Source organism: Mus caroli, unplaced genomic scaffold (assembly GCF_978045245.1).
Source record: "Mus caroli unplaced genomic scaffold, Mus_caroli_1 scaffold_4, whole genome shotgun sequence".
NCBI classification, from domain to species: Eukaryota; Metazoa; Chordata; class Mammalia; order Rodentia; family Muridae; genus Mus; species Mus caroli.
The window spans coordinates 27,168,443-27,185,464 of NW_028227259.1; the positions used below are offsets into that span (position 1 = coordinate 27,168,443).

Sequence of the window (17,022 nt, forward strand, 5' to 3'; positions counted from 1 at the left end):
TGTCACCATTGTATTTTCGGCAATTTTTTAACATGGTCTTCATGACATTTACAAATTGCTCCTTGGTAAACTATGAACCTCCATTTAATTTCTTCTCCATGTTTGAAATATCCATGGGGGTCTTAATAATCTGGTAATAGTTGGGGGCATAAGATTATTCCACAGGTTCCAAGAAGGGCCAGGAATCCTTGTGAGCCTTCGCCACATCTAGAACTTTTACATGGCTGTGAAATCATCATCCAATTCAAAAAGGTCCTTGGTCTTCTTCCATTCCCTCATAGGAGAATTCAGATCCAAATGGGAAAGTTCTGGGGGTAGCTCCTTGCCTTTAGCCAATAGCCATGCTCATTCTTCCCTGAGCTTTCTCCTCTTAGCCCAGACTTCCACTGCCTTGACCTTTTTCCTCCTTTTCCTGCATTCTCTCCTCCTTTAACATCTGATCTTGCTCCTTCTTCTGCACTGCAAGAAAGATCGGTCGTTCCTCCTCCTCCCACCTGTGCTTCTGTTTTTCTATCTTGGTGAGCATGGGAGTTTCCTCTAGCTTGATGAATTGGATGGGCAGGTGGACAGATATAAACCTGTGTTGCAGCTCTAGCTTTGTGCCCTGTGGACGATTTCCCTTGTGAGCAATCATGTTGCAGATTTCAGGCAGGAAGTCCTGCTAAGGAGCTTGTAGAGTTGCTGCTCTTGGAGAGGTCGGATCTCAGGAAGCTCTCAGTAACCTGTCTCCATTCTTCTGTTAGACACAGGATCCACCAAGTACCTTGGCCTGCCCCTCCGGATCCATTTCTTTTGTGTAGGTCAGATGTCAAGGAGTTTTCTTCCTGCTTTTCACTGGATATAATCTCCTCCTGTAGTTTTTTTTCGTTTTGCAGGCCTTCCTCTTCTTTTGTCTGATTTTCCAGGAACATTTGAGACATTTTTTTTTTTTTTTTTTTTTTGCCTTTCACCTTCCCTGCTCAAGGAGAGTTCTCCATTGGACCTTCCATGTACTAAGTCTTCTTTGTACATTTGTGTCCCATAGAAGTACCAGTACAGTGCACCTGAATTGTCTTCACCTAGAGGTTCAACTCGGAGACTGTCTGCATCCAGACCCTTGAGAAGATCAAAGACATCATCTGCAACAAGCTGGTAATCACAGAGGAGATGCAGGATCTCTACTCATGTACGCAGAGGAAGGTTTGAAAACTGGGATCTCTCAGAGGATTGGGCTTTCCTTCTTCAAGCTCACAACCTTAGTTAACAATATCTTCCAAGTAGCTCTGGAATGTCTGAGACGTGATACCTCTTCGCTAATAGCAGCCTTGAAGCAGGCAGGCAATCAGATCACTGATAAATACCAAGTCATCTCTGTGAAGAGCTGCCTCTAACTCCTCGATCTCGAAGTTGAGCAGGCATAACGCCTTGTGAAAGAACAAGCAGAATTGTGCGATGGCTGGGACTTCCCACCAGGAGCAGAGCATGCCCATCATGGCCATGCAGCCTTCCTCTGGGCACATCTCCCTGCTGTGATTACTCACTCACTCTTGCTTGCTTCAATCTTGCTTGCTAGCTCCAACTCTGGCCATGGGGCAGCGCCTCTCACTCAGCAAATGGCAGCTCCCTCAGCTTAGCAAGAGCTCAAGCAGAGGCAGGCCAGGACAGGGGTAGTGCACTGGGGGAGTAGCTTGCAAACTCGCTCAAGCAGCCGCATGCTTGCCCCCTCCCTCAATGGCTGTCCCAACATCTGACTTAGTTATGGTTTTACTGCTGGGAACAGACACTATGACTAGGGCAAGACTTATAAAAACATTTCATTGGGGCGGGCTTACACGTTCAGAGGCTCAGTCAATTATCATCAAGCATGACAGCATTCACACAGGCATGGCAAGAGCAGAGCTGAGAGTTCCACATCTTCACCCAAAGGCTGCTAGTAAAAGACCCATTTCCAGGCACCTAGGATGAGAGTATTAAGCCCACACACACAGTGACATGCCTACTGCAAACAGGTCACACCTATTCCAACAATGCTACCCATCCAAATGGTGCCACTCTCTGGTACAAGAGTATACAAACCATCACAACTTGGAAGCATATTACAGCAACAGCATGAAATAGACTGACGGCTGCCTTGTAACAAATTTCCTACAGATATGGTAAGGGGGCACACCTTACCAGAGAGAACTTTGTATCATTAGGAAAGATGTCTGCATGATGTTAGCATGTTTATACAAGGTCCATGGCCTCAACAGGAGCACTTTCAAGGAGGACAGAGAATGTGTGTTTTACTTGAAATAAAGGGCTTCAGCACTGTTGCTCAGACTGGTCGGTGCCGATTTCACCTCACTCTATCCATGCAGAGGAACCCAAGTTGTCCTCCCACCTTCCTTTTGAGCAAGGTATAGGCACAAAAAGACCAGGACGCAGAGCTGGTGTCCAATTCCTCAGTTATGCTCAATTTTTAACTAATGTTTAAACAAATACAGTGTGGTCACTTATTATTGATAGTCTTCACATCTTACTGAGGGCACCAATTGCTTGACTACAACCAACTCTCTAAAAAGTCTGCGCCCTGGGACATATATCAAGATCAATCTGGCATGGAGGTGCATGCACACTTTCCTGTACTGAACATAGAAAGGTGGAGGTAGAAGTTTGATGTATGGTAAATTGGCCACCAAGTTCACATTGTGTTCCTGGATTTCATCTCAGAACAAGGATGTGGAGAGTCTCTGATGGCTTCTGTCTAGCCCCTTGAAAGATTCTCTGAGCTTTGGCCTCAGCACTTAATACTTCCTGCTGGATCAGCAACACTAAAGGAAGCTAAGATTGTTATCAGCACCGTATCACGCTACCAGCAGTGGATATTAATCAGTTGTTCAGATGATGATACTCACTTTCATTTTTTCCTAATGTGGGCTAAGGGAAACAGAGAACATAGTCCTTAGAATGGAAAGATCATTCTCACTTCTCCATCTTCCCAGAAAGAAAGACTGGAAGGGAGAGAATGGTAAGTTCTTTATAATAGAAAAGACTTGGTAAGTGAGGCCTTTGATGTAGCGTGTGATTCAGTGTTGTTTTCTGAAACAGGGTCTCAAATACCCCATGTGGACCAAGTTAACCTTGAGCTCAGACAATTCTGCTTCCACTTTCCTATATTTGAGCTTCCAAGTGGGGCCTCCAAGTACTGTGGAAACATAACTAGTCATTGTGAGAGACCTGGATAATCTAATGCTAAGGCATGTACAGCACAGTATAGCAAAAGTCATTGATTTCTATGTCTGCCCCCTATTTCAGATAGTTGCTGTCATATGACAGCCAATCATCAACAGAGAAAACAACTTGACTCAGCAAAGTCATGGTGTCCACATTCTGTTGTGTTCTGTATGAGGTTTGTTAATCTTACAATGGTACATAAACCATTCCATGGGACCCCTCAAATTAAGGGTCAATATGCAGTTATATCTAAAATGGCCTGATCCGAACAGAGCACTGGATACTTCCCTAACTTTGAATGAACTAATTTTGTTTTTTCATTTGTTTTTGTTTGTTTGGTTGGTTTGGTTTTTGGGTTTTTGTTTTCTGTCTTTATAAGTTAACAAAGATAGATTTTTTGAGCTATGGCTCTGGCACAAATCCTGAGCAATGGTTCTGATCAATCAACTTTAGGGTCTTCATTTAATGAATCATTCATGTTTGACGGAAATTGGGTTTTGTGTGGTTTGTGGGGCCAAACATGAACCCAAATACAAGATGCTAGGACCTTGCCCAGTCAACGAACCTATGTCTATAGTATTACCCTATACTTTCTGCCTGCACATCCGCACCTCTGTTGAATATATTATTTATTTCATACAGAAACTCATGGTCTAGCACACAGAGGGCTATAAGCAATACTGATCGGTGAGATTGGTGCAATGAGAAAAGCCCCCACACAATCTGATGGTCACACATTGGTGGCTCCATATTTCAGTTTCCTTTGCCAAAAGATCTCTAGAATGTTGTCAGAAGCATGATGACTGCATGTCTCCCTCCTAAGGGATCTTGAGGCAAATTTCAAATGCTAAACACAAGGCTTCATGAGTGTGGTCCCTAACACACACCCACACTGCAACCAGCCCTGAAGGCTCAGCATGGATGAGATTTCATGCACCTGTATATGATTAGACAGGAGTAGATTTTGGCTGCATATTCAAACTGGTATGATTTCTCACTAAGTTTTAATGGCTCCTATTGCTGATTGAGGAAAATTTAAGGTAGGATGAGATATTTCTGAGAAGGGTTTGGAAAGGAAACACAGAGTTAGATACATAGGAATTACTTAGGTGTGGCCAATCAAGCCTAGAGCAAACCCTGGCTTTGGAAGGAGGATGTGCTCAATGGCTATGCCCCAGGAAAGAGCAGCTCAGCTTCCTGTCAGTACAGGGAGAACATTAGCAGGGAACCAAAGGCTTTATGTAGTCCATGACATCAGCAGTCCCTTCTTGGACATTCTATTGTCTCCTGGAGAGTTCTAAGCAACCTCTGTGATGTCACCAGTGTTGTAGTTACAACAAGCTGACTGAGATTTCTCAGTCAGAGACTGGACATTGCAGTGATGGCCCTGCTTGCCCGACTTGGTAGACTTTTTCAGAGAACCAATGTGGATGGGAGAGAGACCAGAGAGGGGAGGAAGGATGCTGGCCTTCCATCTGAGAGTAATGAAGAACGAAGGAGGTGGACTTGGCGAATGAGCAGTAAGTCCTGAAAGGGAAGTGGATGTTGAGCTTCCTGGTAGGGGTGGCCTGAGCTGGCCTTTCTAGTAATGTGGAACTGGAGACTCTGGGTAGCAAAAAAACTTCCATGGTTATCACAATTCTTGAATCATCAAGGATTTCAGAACAGTACTTTTCCATCCCCTAAGGCAGGAGTTGGCAAGGTCAAAGCTGTTAGGCTATGAACTTCAAGTCTTGACTTGCAATGGGTATTGTGGGTGTTACTTAATGACAGAATGAGACCATCAGGAGTGACAGCGGGTCTAAGCTATGCCAGTTTGAGGGAGGGAATACCTGCACTTCAGTCCAAGGCTTCTTTTAGCTCCTGTAGTTATCTGACATTAGTCACAGGGAGAGAATGGTGCTCCAGACCATGATGTCATGTTCTCAGAACTACTCTGACCTCCTGTTTGTGACAGTTCCTACCTTACCTTTCTTTATCACCAATTGTGGGTGGCAGCCATTTCTATACTGTAAACAAAGAACAAGCAGTTGATAGACCCAGAGGGGGATTCTATTTTCATTTCTGGGATGTTTTGTGTTTCAGGGGGGAAGTTGATCATTGTGATGAACATATTCTCCCCCTGCCTGACTTATTAAGCCAATTCCTTGGCTTAGAGTAACAGGTTGGATATCTGAGCATCTCCAAGATCTCAAATACTTGTGATAGTGAATTTGTAGTCTGACTTGTGAAACCACAGGGCTCAGGGCTCTGAAGCCAAGTTGTACCCTGAAGAAGACATCTCTCTGGTCCTCATAAGCACGTTTAAGGGGGAATGAGGATACATCTGGCTACTTACATCACCTGATCTCTCTAGAGTGATGGTAGAACTGAGATCCACTCAGAAGAAATCTCATGCTGGGACCAATCTCTTGGTGGTGTCACTAGGTTACAGGCCTTTTTCCTTCTCTTTGGTAAGTCCACACTCTTTGCATTCTCACATCAAGTATTCTTGTATTCATCTACCTACAGTGGCTCACAGACAGACATCATCCCCTATACCTGTCATGAGCAAGGAGCAGTTTGAGAAGGAAGAGAACGAGCTGATCAAAGAGATCCAGCTCACTACCCAGGAGACAAATGAGCTGAGAGATCGCCTGATCTATGTGACCGAGGGATCCATGAACAAGAGGTATACGTTGCTCCATACCTGTGGTGTCATTCCGGGGTCTGCAATGCCTCCTTCATCTTATGCTTTTAAAGGGGTGGGTTCTAGGAAGCTATACCACCAGAATATAACTGGGCCTCACTTCATGCCCCTATATACTTATTAGAGGAGTGGCCACACCTGAAGTTTTGTCAGGATTAAGAAGGGAAATAGACTCTTCTGCTCCCTCCACTTGAAAAGAGGAACTTGGAATCTGAGTGAAGAACTCAGGGAAAGAGGCAGTGATGATTTCCTAGGGTTCATTTGGAAAGCCTTTGACAGGAGGTTTCTAGGTGATGTGTGTTTGTAGTTGTGTTTTTACTTGTCTCCCACGTGATTGAGTGCTGGCACCTCCAGGTAGCAGCTGGAGGGGCCTGGTCCCACATGGTTCTTCTCAGTGCTTGATTAGAATGCCTGAAGTTCATGCCTGTTCCTCTTTGTCTGTGTGCCTTATACTCTGAGGCAGTAATGTTGCATGCATTACTCTACCTCTCATTGTGTTCCCTTTGTCTCTGTCTCTCTTTCTCTTTCATTCTCTCACTCTTTGTTTCTCCATCCTGTGTATAGGTCTAAGTCTGTGAGTCTATGTGCATGCACAGGTACAGACCTGTGAATATGTTTTGTATGTTTTTATTTCTCTCCACAATTTGGAATCTAGGGGTAGGTGTTTTGGCCTGAGGATTTACTTACCTAAGAGTATCCAGGTGAGGTGGGTCCTGAGGCCTGGTAGTCCCCACTTTAAATAGCATTGCACTTTGACTATGTTGTCACATGTGTTAGTACTTTTGTATTTTGGGGGCAGATTATAAATCTGTGGTGATGTCTGGACTCATCTCCAGAATTATATATAATAACTGTCTCTACAGTATTAGGTATCCAGGATTTAGAATCCCTTTTATGGAAACAGGGGAAACACCATCACAGCTGTTTGGTGGGTAAAGACCTGTAGCCTAGACCCCTGAGAACATAACTGCTTAGTCTGCCCTTCAGACCTACTGAGTAACGCAGGGAGCCAGGGCACCCTCAATCTAGATGCCTAGCTTCTGGTGTTCAGGGGCCAGGATAGCCAGTTTCCCAAGGTTAAGAAAATCCCAGCATTTAGAATGCAGTGTGTGGTTTCCATGGCTGCAGTAGTCCAGGACCCAGCCTGAGTTCATGTGTTACTAAAAGCCTAAGTTTATGGAGTTCTGTCTTCCTGGGGCCAGGCCCTACCACAGGCCAAATGGACACTATAAAGAACTGAAATTAAAGGAGAAGGAGATCATGACATTCCTACATGAATTAGAGAACAAGAACATGGAGGCCCGAGAGAACAAGCAGGAGCTCAAGAAGGAGATAAATTTCTATCGGTAAGTACTTGTCTGGGAGGCCAACACTTGTGAAATGGCCATTTCTGCCTTCCTTTGTTTCTGGTCGGGAGACTGCAGGTCTGGTTCTATACTTTATGCTTTTTAGGCATCAGTGTCCCTTGGATTTTTGGACTCAGTTTTCCTAGGTCTCTAGGAGACTGTTATACTGCCAGTGTTCTCCAGGGTTCTCAGGAGCCTCTAAACAGAAAAGTGATTCAGATCATCAGAAGGTTATTATGTTGTACTGGGCCTCTGTGGCTCAGGCAGGGTTTTACAGAGCTAAGTGAGGTTTAACATGAGGATAGAGCGCTCTCCCTTTGGTTCTAATGACTACCCTGATTGTAGTTGCACCCTACTAATTGGTATTGTCCCAATGCATGGGCTGTCATGAGTAGATGGAGATCCCTGTTTCTTTTGGAAAAACATGGACCCTTTTTGGTGTTTGGACTGCAGCACAAATTTCTTCTTCCATGAAATGGCTATTTGCTCTTTGTACAGCTGTCATGGATGTATCCTGGTGGATTGTATTAGGTCTTCACAGGAATCAGGGTACATGTCAGGTTAATGGGACCTGTAAGTAGAAATGGGAGGAGGAGGCTGCAGGAACTTACCATGCAGAGTGTGTTTCCAGTAACCTGCACAGCCGGCTCCTGCTGGAGAAGAATCTCATAAAAAAGAAGTTGGCAATATTGCAGCAGGAGAAGAAGGAAGTACTGGCTGATTGGGCCGTCATTCGTCAATGTTTGATGGAGTTGAACCTGAGTGGTACAGAAGAACAGGAGAAGACCAACAACCTGGAGACTAAAGAACATCAGGTAGGGACAAACAATTCGGCCAGGCTATGACTATCTGATAATTGGCACAATAGAATCTATCTTTGCTTCCTCCCACCAACTTTCTAATCCATACTTCCAAGCAGCCGCCCTCCTCATGGAATGTAGCTGTTCTTTGCTCTTTTTTCACTCAAGTATTCTGGGAAGTTAGCCTCTTGTGAGACTCTGAATTAGCCTCTTTGGAGGCACTATTATCACTGGCAAGTGAACCTTTCAACTCTGCTTTAGTCTTCTGTCCACTCAGGGTGACAGGTGAATAACATGTCACATTCTTGCATGCATGTCTTCAGATAGGTGGAATGCTATGTGGAGGTTTGAGTGAATTCTGGGTCCTATCTGCAGATTTCACATCAGTAATTTCAGTTAGAATATTAATGTTGACTGTACAGTAAAGATGAGGTAGTGGGAGATAAAGGTCTGACAGCTGCCATGCCTTTCCCCACCATTCCTGTGTCTTAGTAACTGCCTTCCTTTCCCAGGTCTCAGAAACTGCTAGAGAGCTGGGATTGGCCACAGCTAAAGAAGAGACCATCTTGCAAAATGAGTTGTCATGCCAGGAGGCCCCTGCTGACCCTGATCTCCAGCATCCCGAATCTTCCTCAGATGAATCTTCCCCATATGAATCTCTTTATATCACATGTCCTGAGTGGGAATAGGCCCTAACTAGGAAGCCATGGCTGATTCAGGGTGTTATTGCCTTTTCTCTTCAGACAATTCCTCTTGGCAGAGAACAGAGGTGACTGCACTGCTAACAAATGTCCAAGAGGAGTAACAGGCTATAGGTCTGTGCTGCTAAAAGTGAAGAAAAAAGATGAACAATAATTTTTTTATAGTTTTGTTTGAAGTTTTCATTTTTTGTTCTTTGAGTTGTTGCTATTTTATTTAGAAGTTATATGTTCTTATTCTTTTATTTCATTGTTTATTTTTGCCTTTATCTCTATATTAATTGAAATTGTAAAACCTATTTTTTAAAAATTCTATTTCTTATGCAAAAAAATGGATTTGCAAGTCGTGACTTTTGAGACCATCTTCCTTATTCAGGTTTTCTATCCCCTGCTGTAGACCTAGAACTCACATCCAGAGATGGATCTTTGTAAGTTCCAGACAGCCAGGGCTATATAGTAAAGTCATAGCCACCTAGGGGTATACAAGGTGATGAACTTTTGTGTATCAATAATTTTATTTACCCCATGGACACACACTTGGTGATGTAATCACTGCCATACTGCATCCATGGTGACATGAATTCTCATACTCCTAACATATAGCACTCTGTCACACACACATTCATTCATGATCCTGTGAACCAGATACTGAGGAATATACAATCATTGTTCTAGAGCTGCTGAGGATATAAACACATTCAGAAAGGAATACAAAATAAATCAGGAAGGCCAGAGCCATATGCCTCAGTTTACTTGCAACAGAGCATCAGTGATTGAGGCGAACAATAGCTTCCCTTTGGTTCTGGCCTGAAAAGGTCAGAGACATTAACTGGGAGAAAGTTCAGGGGTCGTCCCTCCTGAAAGGGAGGGATGTCTAAACATGGCTTTCTGTGAGCCAGAGTTTTTCCTTGTTTCTAGTCAAGAGTTAATATTTACCTGGAGAGGAAAATGTCCTTGGGTCTGCAGATAACAGTTTCTTCTTGTGAAGTTTGTTCTCTTTCTGAGGAAATGACTCCAAAAATGATAATATTGTCTGCCCGGTGCCACTATGTAAAAATGTTATTGTTTGGGCCTAATTGGCAAAGTCATAACCCGTGTTTTTAAGCTGTAGAAATCAGTAAAGCTTTGCTTCTTGCCACAAGAGCAGTAGTCTGTCTGTTTCTTTAAGGCATTCGCGAAGCTCATCTTCGTCAAGTGATAACCACACAGCAGACATAATGACCTTCCATTTCTTGCTGGGAAATAGCTTTTAATAGATGCTGTTGTCCTTGACCATAAACTTGCTTTGTTTTGCTGTTGCTGATTAGACTTATGTTGAACATTTATGTGAATGGGTGTTTTTCCTACTGAATATAATACTGTATGTGGCTCCTCCTGAGGGACATTTCCCTCAGAGCACAGATGGAATCACAACCATTCCTGGAGATGATTGTTAGGTACCATGTGGGTCTTCTTCTGAGTAGCAGATGCTCTAACCTGTGAGGTATCCCCACACTTCCTGCCGTTGGCTTTTGCCCTTCCAGAGAATATGGTGTATTAGATGAACAGGATCAAATCCACTTGAGTGGAGAATCTCAGAAGATCTGTAGGTACAGTGCCTGACCTGCCCACACTCAGTGTCCTAGGCTGCCAGGCATGTATACACCACGGCTCTGATATTACCACTGCTATTTCTGTGTTCAGAGCCTTTTAAGTGAACAAAAAGGGGTGGAAGGAATATTGCTGTTTGTGTGCTCTGCTCCCTCAAGAGTCCCTAAAAACAGGTGCAGTCAGGTGAAATCTTAATTGATCAGATAAGGCTAGAGGCTCTTATTGGGCAGGGGGAAGAAAGGCAGAGCTGAGATTTTTAGAGAGGGGAAGTGAGATGTAGAAGAGAGAGGGAATGAAGGACAAAATAAGGAGGAATAGGAAGATGGTGCTGGACTACGGGGCTCTAGGGGCCATAAGTAACTGGGGATTTCATAAATGGGAAATAGAGTAATGTAGGTACATTTTCCTGATCTAAGTGTGCAGGTTGTATTTGTATGTGTTGAGTTTTGCATTGTTTACATGGGCATTTTGTGGTTGTAGATTTCCCCTAATAAATTTGTCTGGCATATTACAAGGGTTTCGTGTTATTATTTTAAGAGGTAAAGGGGAAGTGTGAGTGGCAGCCAGCTCACTGGAGGCTAGCCACAGGTGGTGGATGGCATTGGAAGTATGAACAGCCTGGCAGCAGCTAAACATGGGAAACAGGGCAATAGTGCTACATGGGGCTTGCCACTCAAGGTTAATGAGATCATCTTTCCTGTCCCTGACCACTTTAGCATGGATTGGGTTTTGTTTTTATGTTTTGCTGTTTTTATTTTTTGTTTTTTTGTTTATTTTTTTTGCTATAAGCTACAATAATGTATTTCTTTTTGTTCTAAGCATAGTAGCAAACTGTTCTACTTGAAAAAAAAAAAAAGATCCCTCATGACCTGTTTTTTTGCCTGTGATCCAAGCCCTCCCTAAACTGTGTAAAATCCCTGAGTGATAAGTTTGTTGCAAAGTGGGAGTCTTAACACAAGAACAGGGTAGGTGGTGAAGTGAAGGGTGTAATGTGTAGGCAGCCGCACGCCCAAAAGATGCCCTGGACCTCCAGTACACCAGCGCCTTAAACAAAGCCATTGCACAGGTTCCAGCCCGAATCTGGCGCCAAACCCTCTGAGAGGGTGTTACACATCAAAGGGTTACACAGGGGAGCCTGGTACTCTCAAGGGTCCAGTCATGAGGCTGTGGCTCTCCAGCTGGCTCCACAGCCCACTCCCTCACCCTGTCTTTGATTTGGTGATGTGCTGAAGCCATGCTGGTATAATAGCCATCTTTGCTTTCAACTTTCTAGCTCCTATTAATTCTGTCTATCCAGAAAGGTGACAAACTTACTCTGCTTAGAAAGAAAAGCAAGTTTGAAACACAAGAAAAATAACACTAATTTTGTTATGTTTTGGTTTTTCGAGACAGGGTTTCTCTGTGTAGCTCTGGCTGTCCTGGAACTCAATTTGTAGACCAGGCTGGCCTCGAACTCAGAAATCCACCTGCCTCTGCCTCTCGAGTGCTGGGATTAAAGGCGTGCGCCATTACTCCCGGCAAAAAATAAAACTTTTATGCTTTTGTTTTACTTATGATTTTTGTTTTAAAGTCCAGATCTACCCTCTGTCTCTTCCACATCCCATACCTCCTCCCCTGTCCCTCCTCTGTCCACGAGGTTCCCCAAACCCACCCCACCAGACCTCTAAACTTCCAGAGACCTCAGTCTCTTTAGGGTCAGTTACATCTTCTCTGACTAAACCCAGACCCAGCTATCCTTTCCTGTATATGTGTGAAGCCATAGCACCTAGGGATCCACAAGGCGATGGTCTCTTGTGTGTGGATCATGTGGCTTACCCCATGTACACACACTTTAAGATGTATTCACCTCCATACTGTATCCATGCTGTCATGAATTCTCCTACTCCTAACATAAAGTACTCTGTAACACACATCTATCCATGGCTCTGTAGCCAAACATTGAGAAATATACAGTCATTGCACTACAGCTGCTGAGGAAATAAAAACCATCACAAAAGAATATAAAATAAGTCAGGAAGACCAGAGTCTTGTGCCTCAGTTTTGTTTGCAATACAGCATCAGTGATAACCACACACCAGATATAATAACCTTCCAAGTCACTCTGGGAAATAGCTTTTGATAGATGCGGGTGTCCTTGACTATAAACTGCTGTGTTTTGTTGGTGCTAATTAGGAAGGACAATTGAAGCTCCCCTTTTGCCATAGAAGATCTAAGAATATATTGTGGAAGTACTTATTCCAGGTGACTGTGTAAGTATTTACTGAATAGAACTGACTCAGCCTGGAGATGAATCAGAGAGTTAATGTGTGAAAGAATTAATCCCCTCTCATTGATGTCAGATAAGGGCATCCTTTGGTACATATGCAGCTGGAACCATGGGTCCTCTTTGGTTAGTGTTTTGTCCCTGGGAGCTCTGGGGGAATCTGGTTGGTTGATTTTGTTGTTCTTCCCAAGGGGATACAAGCCCTTTCACCTCCTCCAGTCCTTCCCGACCTTTAATATTCTTGAAATCAGAGTAACTTAATATTTATAAAATAACTGAAAAGATTTTCTTTTTCCTGTTTTTCTACTTTCTTATTCCCGTAAACTTTCTCCTTCAGCTATATCAGGACTTTGTGTGTGTGTGAGTATATGTGTTTGTGTGAGTGTTTGTGTGTTTGTGCATGTGTATTTGTGTGTGTGTGAGTAATTTATGTGTTACGCTTTGTTGATGTTTATTTAACTTCTCTAAAGGTTCTCAGGAAGAAGGCTTCTGGAACACACCCATCTCACTTCCACTAAGTCCTGTTCTCAAACTGTATAGTGTCCTCACCAATAGGGATTTACCTTCTAGTTTTAGGAGACAAAACAGGGAGAAAGCAGTTGATTACTTGTATTATTCCTTGGGCTCCCTTAACCATCAACCCAAAGGAGGTTTTCTATGCCTTGTAATATGTCTTTTGTTATGTAGTCTATGGGTCCTGAGGGAAGCATTTTCATACCAAGTAATTATTTATATATATATATATATATATATATATATATATATATATATATATATACACACATATATATATGGATACACATACGTATTGTGTGCGTGTGTTTGTGTGTGTGTGTGCATGCAATTTTAGATAAATATAACATGGTATATTTTTTACATTTTCTCAAGTATTTTATTGTTATTTATTTATTTTTTCTTTTTTATTAGATATATCCTTTATTTACATTTCAAATGTTACCCCTTTCTTAGTTTCCCCTCCAAAACCCCCCTAATCCTTCCCTGCTGCCCCTGCTCCCCAAACCACCCACTCCCATTTCTGGTCCTGGTATTCCCCTATACTTGGGCATAGAGCCTTCACAGGACCAAGAGCCTCTCCTCGCATTGATGTTCCCTCTCTTCTTCTACAATGTTCTTTCTCCTCCTTCAACAACTACACTTCTGTTTTTTTCCATTCTTTACTTCATATCACCTGTACCCGGCTATAGCTCTCTCTAGAGCTTCTTCTTTTCATATATGGTCTTCCTTTTCTTTCATGTCTTCTGTGGTTGCTCCAAGTTATGGACTTACATCTAAAGATTGGGAGATAGGAATCACAAATGATCAACATCATGTGGAGTTTGTTCTTCTTGTGTATGGTTTATATCACTCAGTATATTTTGTAGGTTCATGCATTTAGCTGAAACTTTCTTGAATTCATTTTTCCTCACAATTGAATAATGCATTGTGTGTATGTGCCCTGTTTTCCTTATCTTTTCATCAGTTCAAGGACATTTAGATGGTTTAAATTCCCTACCTATTGTGACTACAGTACCAATGAACATAGCTGAGCAGATTTCTGTGGAGTTGGATGTCATTCCATTGCACCATAGGTAAAAGAGTGGAATGTTGAGTGATATGTAGATTTACTTTTAGCACTTTGAGATTTCTCCATATTAATTTGGAGAGCAGATGTATCAATATGTAAACTCAGGAGTTAGGGTTTTCCTTTCCCCACATCATTTTCTGTATTTATCATCATTTCCTTTTAAATTTTTCCTTTTTTCATGTTTATTGAAAATATTTTTTCTTTTCTTATTAGATATTTTCTTCATTTACATTTCAAATGCTTTCCCAAACGTGCCCTATAGCCTCCCCCAGCCCTGCTCCCCTAACCACTCACTCTCACTTCATAGCCCTGGCTTTCCCCTGTACTGAGTCATAGAAAGTTTGCTAGACCAAGGGGCCTCTCTTCCCAATGACGGCCAACTTGACCATCTTCTGCTACATATGCAGCTAGAGACATACTTTCTGGGGGTACTGAAAGTTCATATTGTTATTCCCCCTACAGGGTTCCAAATCCCATCAGTTCTTGGGTACTTTCTCTAGCTCCTACATTGGGGGCCCTATATTCCATACCATAGATGACTGTGAGCATCCATTTCTGTATTTGCCAGGCATTGACATAATCTCACATAAGTCAGCTATATCAGGGTCCTTTTAGCTCAATCTTGCTAGCATATGCAATAGTGTCTGAGTTTGGTGGCTAATTATGGGATGAACCCCCAGGTGTGCAATCTCTGGATGGTCGATCCTATTCTCAAAGACCAAACTTTGTCTCTGCAACTCCTTCCATGGATATTTTATTCCCTATTCTAGGAAGGAATGACATATCCATGCAGTTGGTTTTCCTTCTTCATTTTCTTGTGTTTTGGAAGTGGTACCTTGGGAATTCTAGGTTTCTGAGCTAATATCCACTTATCAGTGAGTTGCATATCAAGTGACTTCTTTTGTGATTGGGTTACCTCACTCAGGATGATATCCTCCAGATACATCCATTTGCCCAAGAATTTCATAAATTCATTGTTTTTAGTAGCTTAGTAGTACTCCATTGAGTAAATGTACCACATTTTCTATATCCATTCTTCTGTTGAGTGACATCTGAGTTCTTTCCAGCTTCTGGCTATTATAAATAAGGCTTCTGTGAACATAGTGCAGCATGTGTCCTTACTACCAGATGGAACATTTTCTGGGTATATGCCCAGGAGAGCTATTGCTGGATCTAGTGGTAGTACTAGGCCCAGTTTTCTGAGGAACCTCCAGACTGATTGCTAGAGTGGTTGAACAAGCAATGGGGGAGTGCTTCTCTTTCTCCACATCCTTGCCAGCATCTGCTGTCACCTGAATTTTTGATCTTAGCCATTCTGATGAGTGTGAGGTGGACTCTCAGGATTGTTTTGATTTGCATTTCCCTGATCAGTAAGGATGTTGAACATTTTTTCATGTATTTCTCAGCCATTCAGTATTCCTCAGTTGAGAATTCTTTGTTTAGCTCGATACCCCATTTTTAATGGGGTTATTTCAATTTCTGGAGTTCAGCTTCTTGAGCTCTTTGAATATATTAGACATTAGTCCCCTATCAGATTTAGGATTGGTAAAAATTGTTTCCCAATCTGTTGGTGGTCTTTTTGTCATATTGACAGTATCTTTTGCCCTACAGAAGCTTTGCAATTTTATGAGGTCCCATTTGTCCATTCTTGATCTTGCAGCACAGGCCATTGCTGTTCTGTTTAGGAATTTTTCCCCTATGCCCATATCTTCGAAGGTTTTCCCCACTTACTCCTCTATAAATTTCAGTGTCTCTGGTTTTATGTGGAGTTCTTTGATCCACTTAGTATTGAGCTTTGTACAAGAACATAAGACTGGATCAATTCACATTCTTCTACAATATAAATAGCAATTGTGCCAGCATCATTTGTTGACACTGCTGTCCTTTTTTTTTCCACTGGATGGTTTTAACTCCATTGTCAAAGATCAGGTGACCATATGTGTGTTGGTTCATTTCTGGACTTCAATTCTATTCCATCGATCTTCCTGTCTGTGGCTGTACCAATACCATGTAGTTTTTATCACAATTGCTCCATAGCACAGCTTGAGGTCAGGCATGGTGAATCCCCCAGAGGCTCATTTATTGTTGAGAATAGTTTTTGCTATCCTAGGTGTTTTGTTATTCCACATGAATTTGCAAATTGCCCTTTCTAACTCAGTGAAGAATTGAGTTGGAATTTTGATAAGGATTGCATTATATCTGTAGATTGCTTTTGGCAGGATAGCCATTTTTACTATATTAGTCCTGTCAATCCATGAGAATGGAAGATCTTTCCATCTTCTGAGATCTTCTTCAATTTCTTTCTTCAGAGACTTGAAGTTCTTGTCTTACAGATCTTTTACTTCCTTAGTTTAGTCACACCAAGGTATTTTATATAATTTGTGACTATTGAGAAGGGTGTTGTTTCCCTAATTTATTTCTCGTCCAGTCTATCCTTTGTGTAGAGAAAGGCCACTGATTTGTTTGAGTTAATTTTATATCCAGCTACTGTGCAGAAGCTGTTTATCAGGTTTAGGAGTTTTCTGGTGTGTGTTTAGGGTCATTTATATATACTATCATATCATCTGCAAATAGTGCCACATTGTCATTGGAGTGTCTCAGCTGAGGGTCTTGATGCCACCTGCCCTGAAATAATTGTAGATTAATGGGTTTCTAGACCTGGGATGTGTTTAAGGTGTACAGTATTTGACTAACATGCACAATGCTCTTGGTTCCATTTTAGTCTACAGTGCTATAGGGAAAGACAACTACAATAAAGGACCCAATTATATGAGGTACAACCTACAACAAAAGGAGAGTCACCTTAGGGGCTTTTAAGTCCCTCTAACCTCCAGCCTTCCCCCAGATCCCTCCTTG

The 17,022-nt window shown here is 42.3% G+C and overlaps 1 protein-coding gene across 1 annotated transcript; it reads left to right on the forward strand.

The window, feature by feature from the left end:
- The first annotated feature begins 4,576 nt into the window (after positions 1-4,576).
- LOC147005074 (disks large homolog 5-like) lies at positions 4,577-8,758 on the forward strand. Its single transcript, XM_085836160.1, has 5 exons — positions 4,577-4,715; positions 5,707-5,866; positions 7,087-7,230; positions 7,862-8,045; positions 8,543-8,758. The coding sequence occupies exons 1-5, from the start codon at positions 4,577-4,579 to the stop codon at positions 8,717-8,719; spliced, it is 804 nt and encodes a 267-aa protein (XP_085692286.1). The 3' UTR covers positions 8,720-8,758.
- The last annotated feature ends 8,264 nt before the right edge of the window (positions 8,759-17,022 follow it).

Bases quoted from the DNA above. Each gene is read 5' to 3' on its own strand.
- LOC147005074 (XM_085836160.1), top strand. From the start codon at position 4,577: ATGGCCCTGCTTGCCCGACTTGGTAGACTTTTTCAGAGAACCAATGTG. The intron at 5,867-7,086 runs GTATACGTTGCT...TCCTGGGGCCAG, and splicing joins GAGGGATCCATGAACAAGAG to GCCCTACCACAGGCCAAATG. The intron at 7,231-7,861 runs GTAAGTACTTGT...GTGTGTTTCCAG, and splicing joins AAGGAGATAAATTTCTATCG to TAACCTGCACAGCCGGCTCC.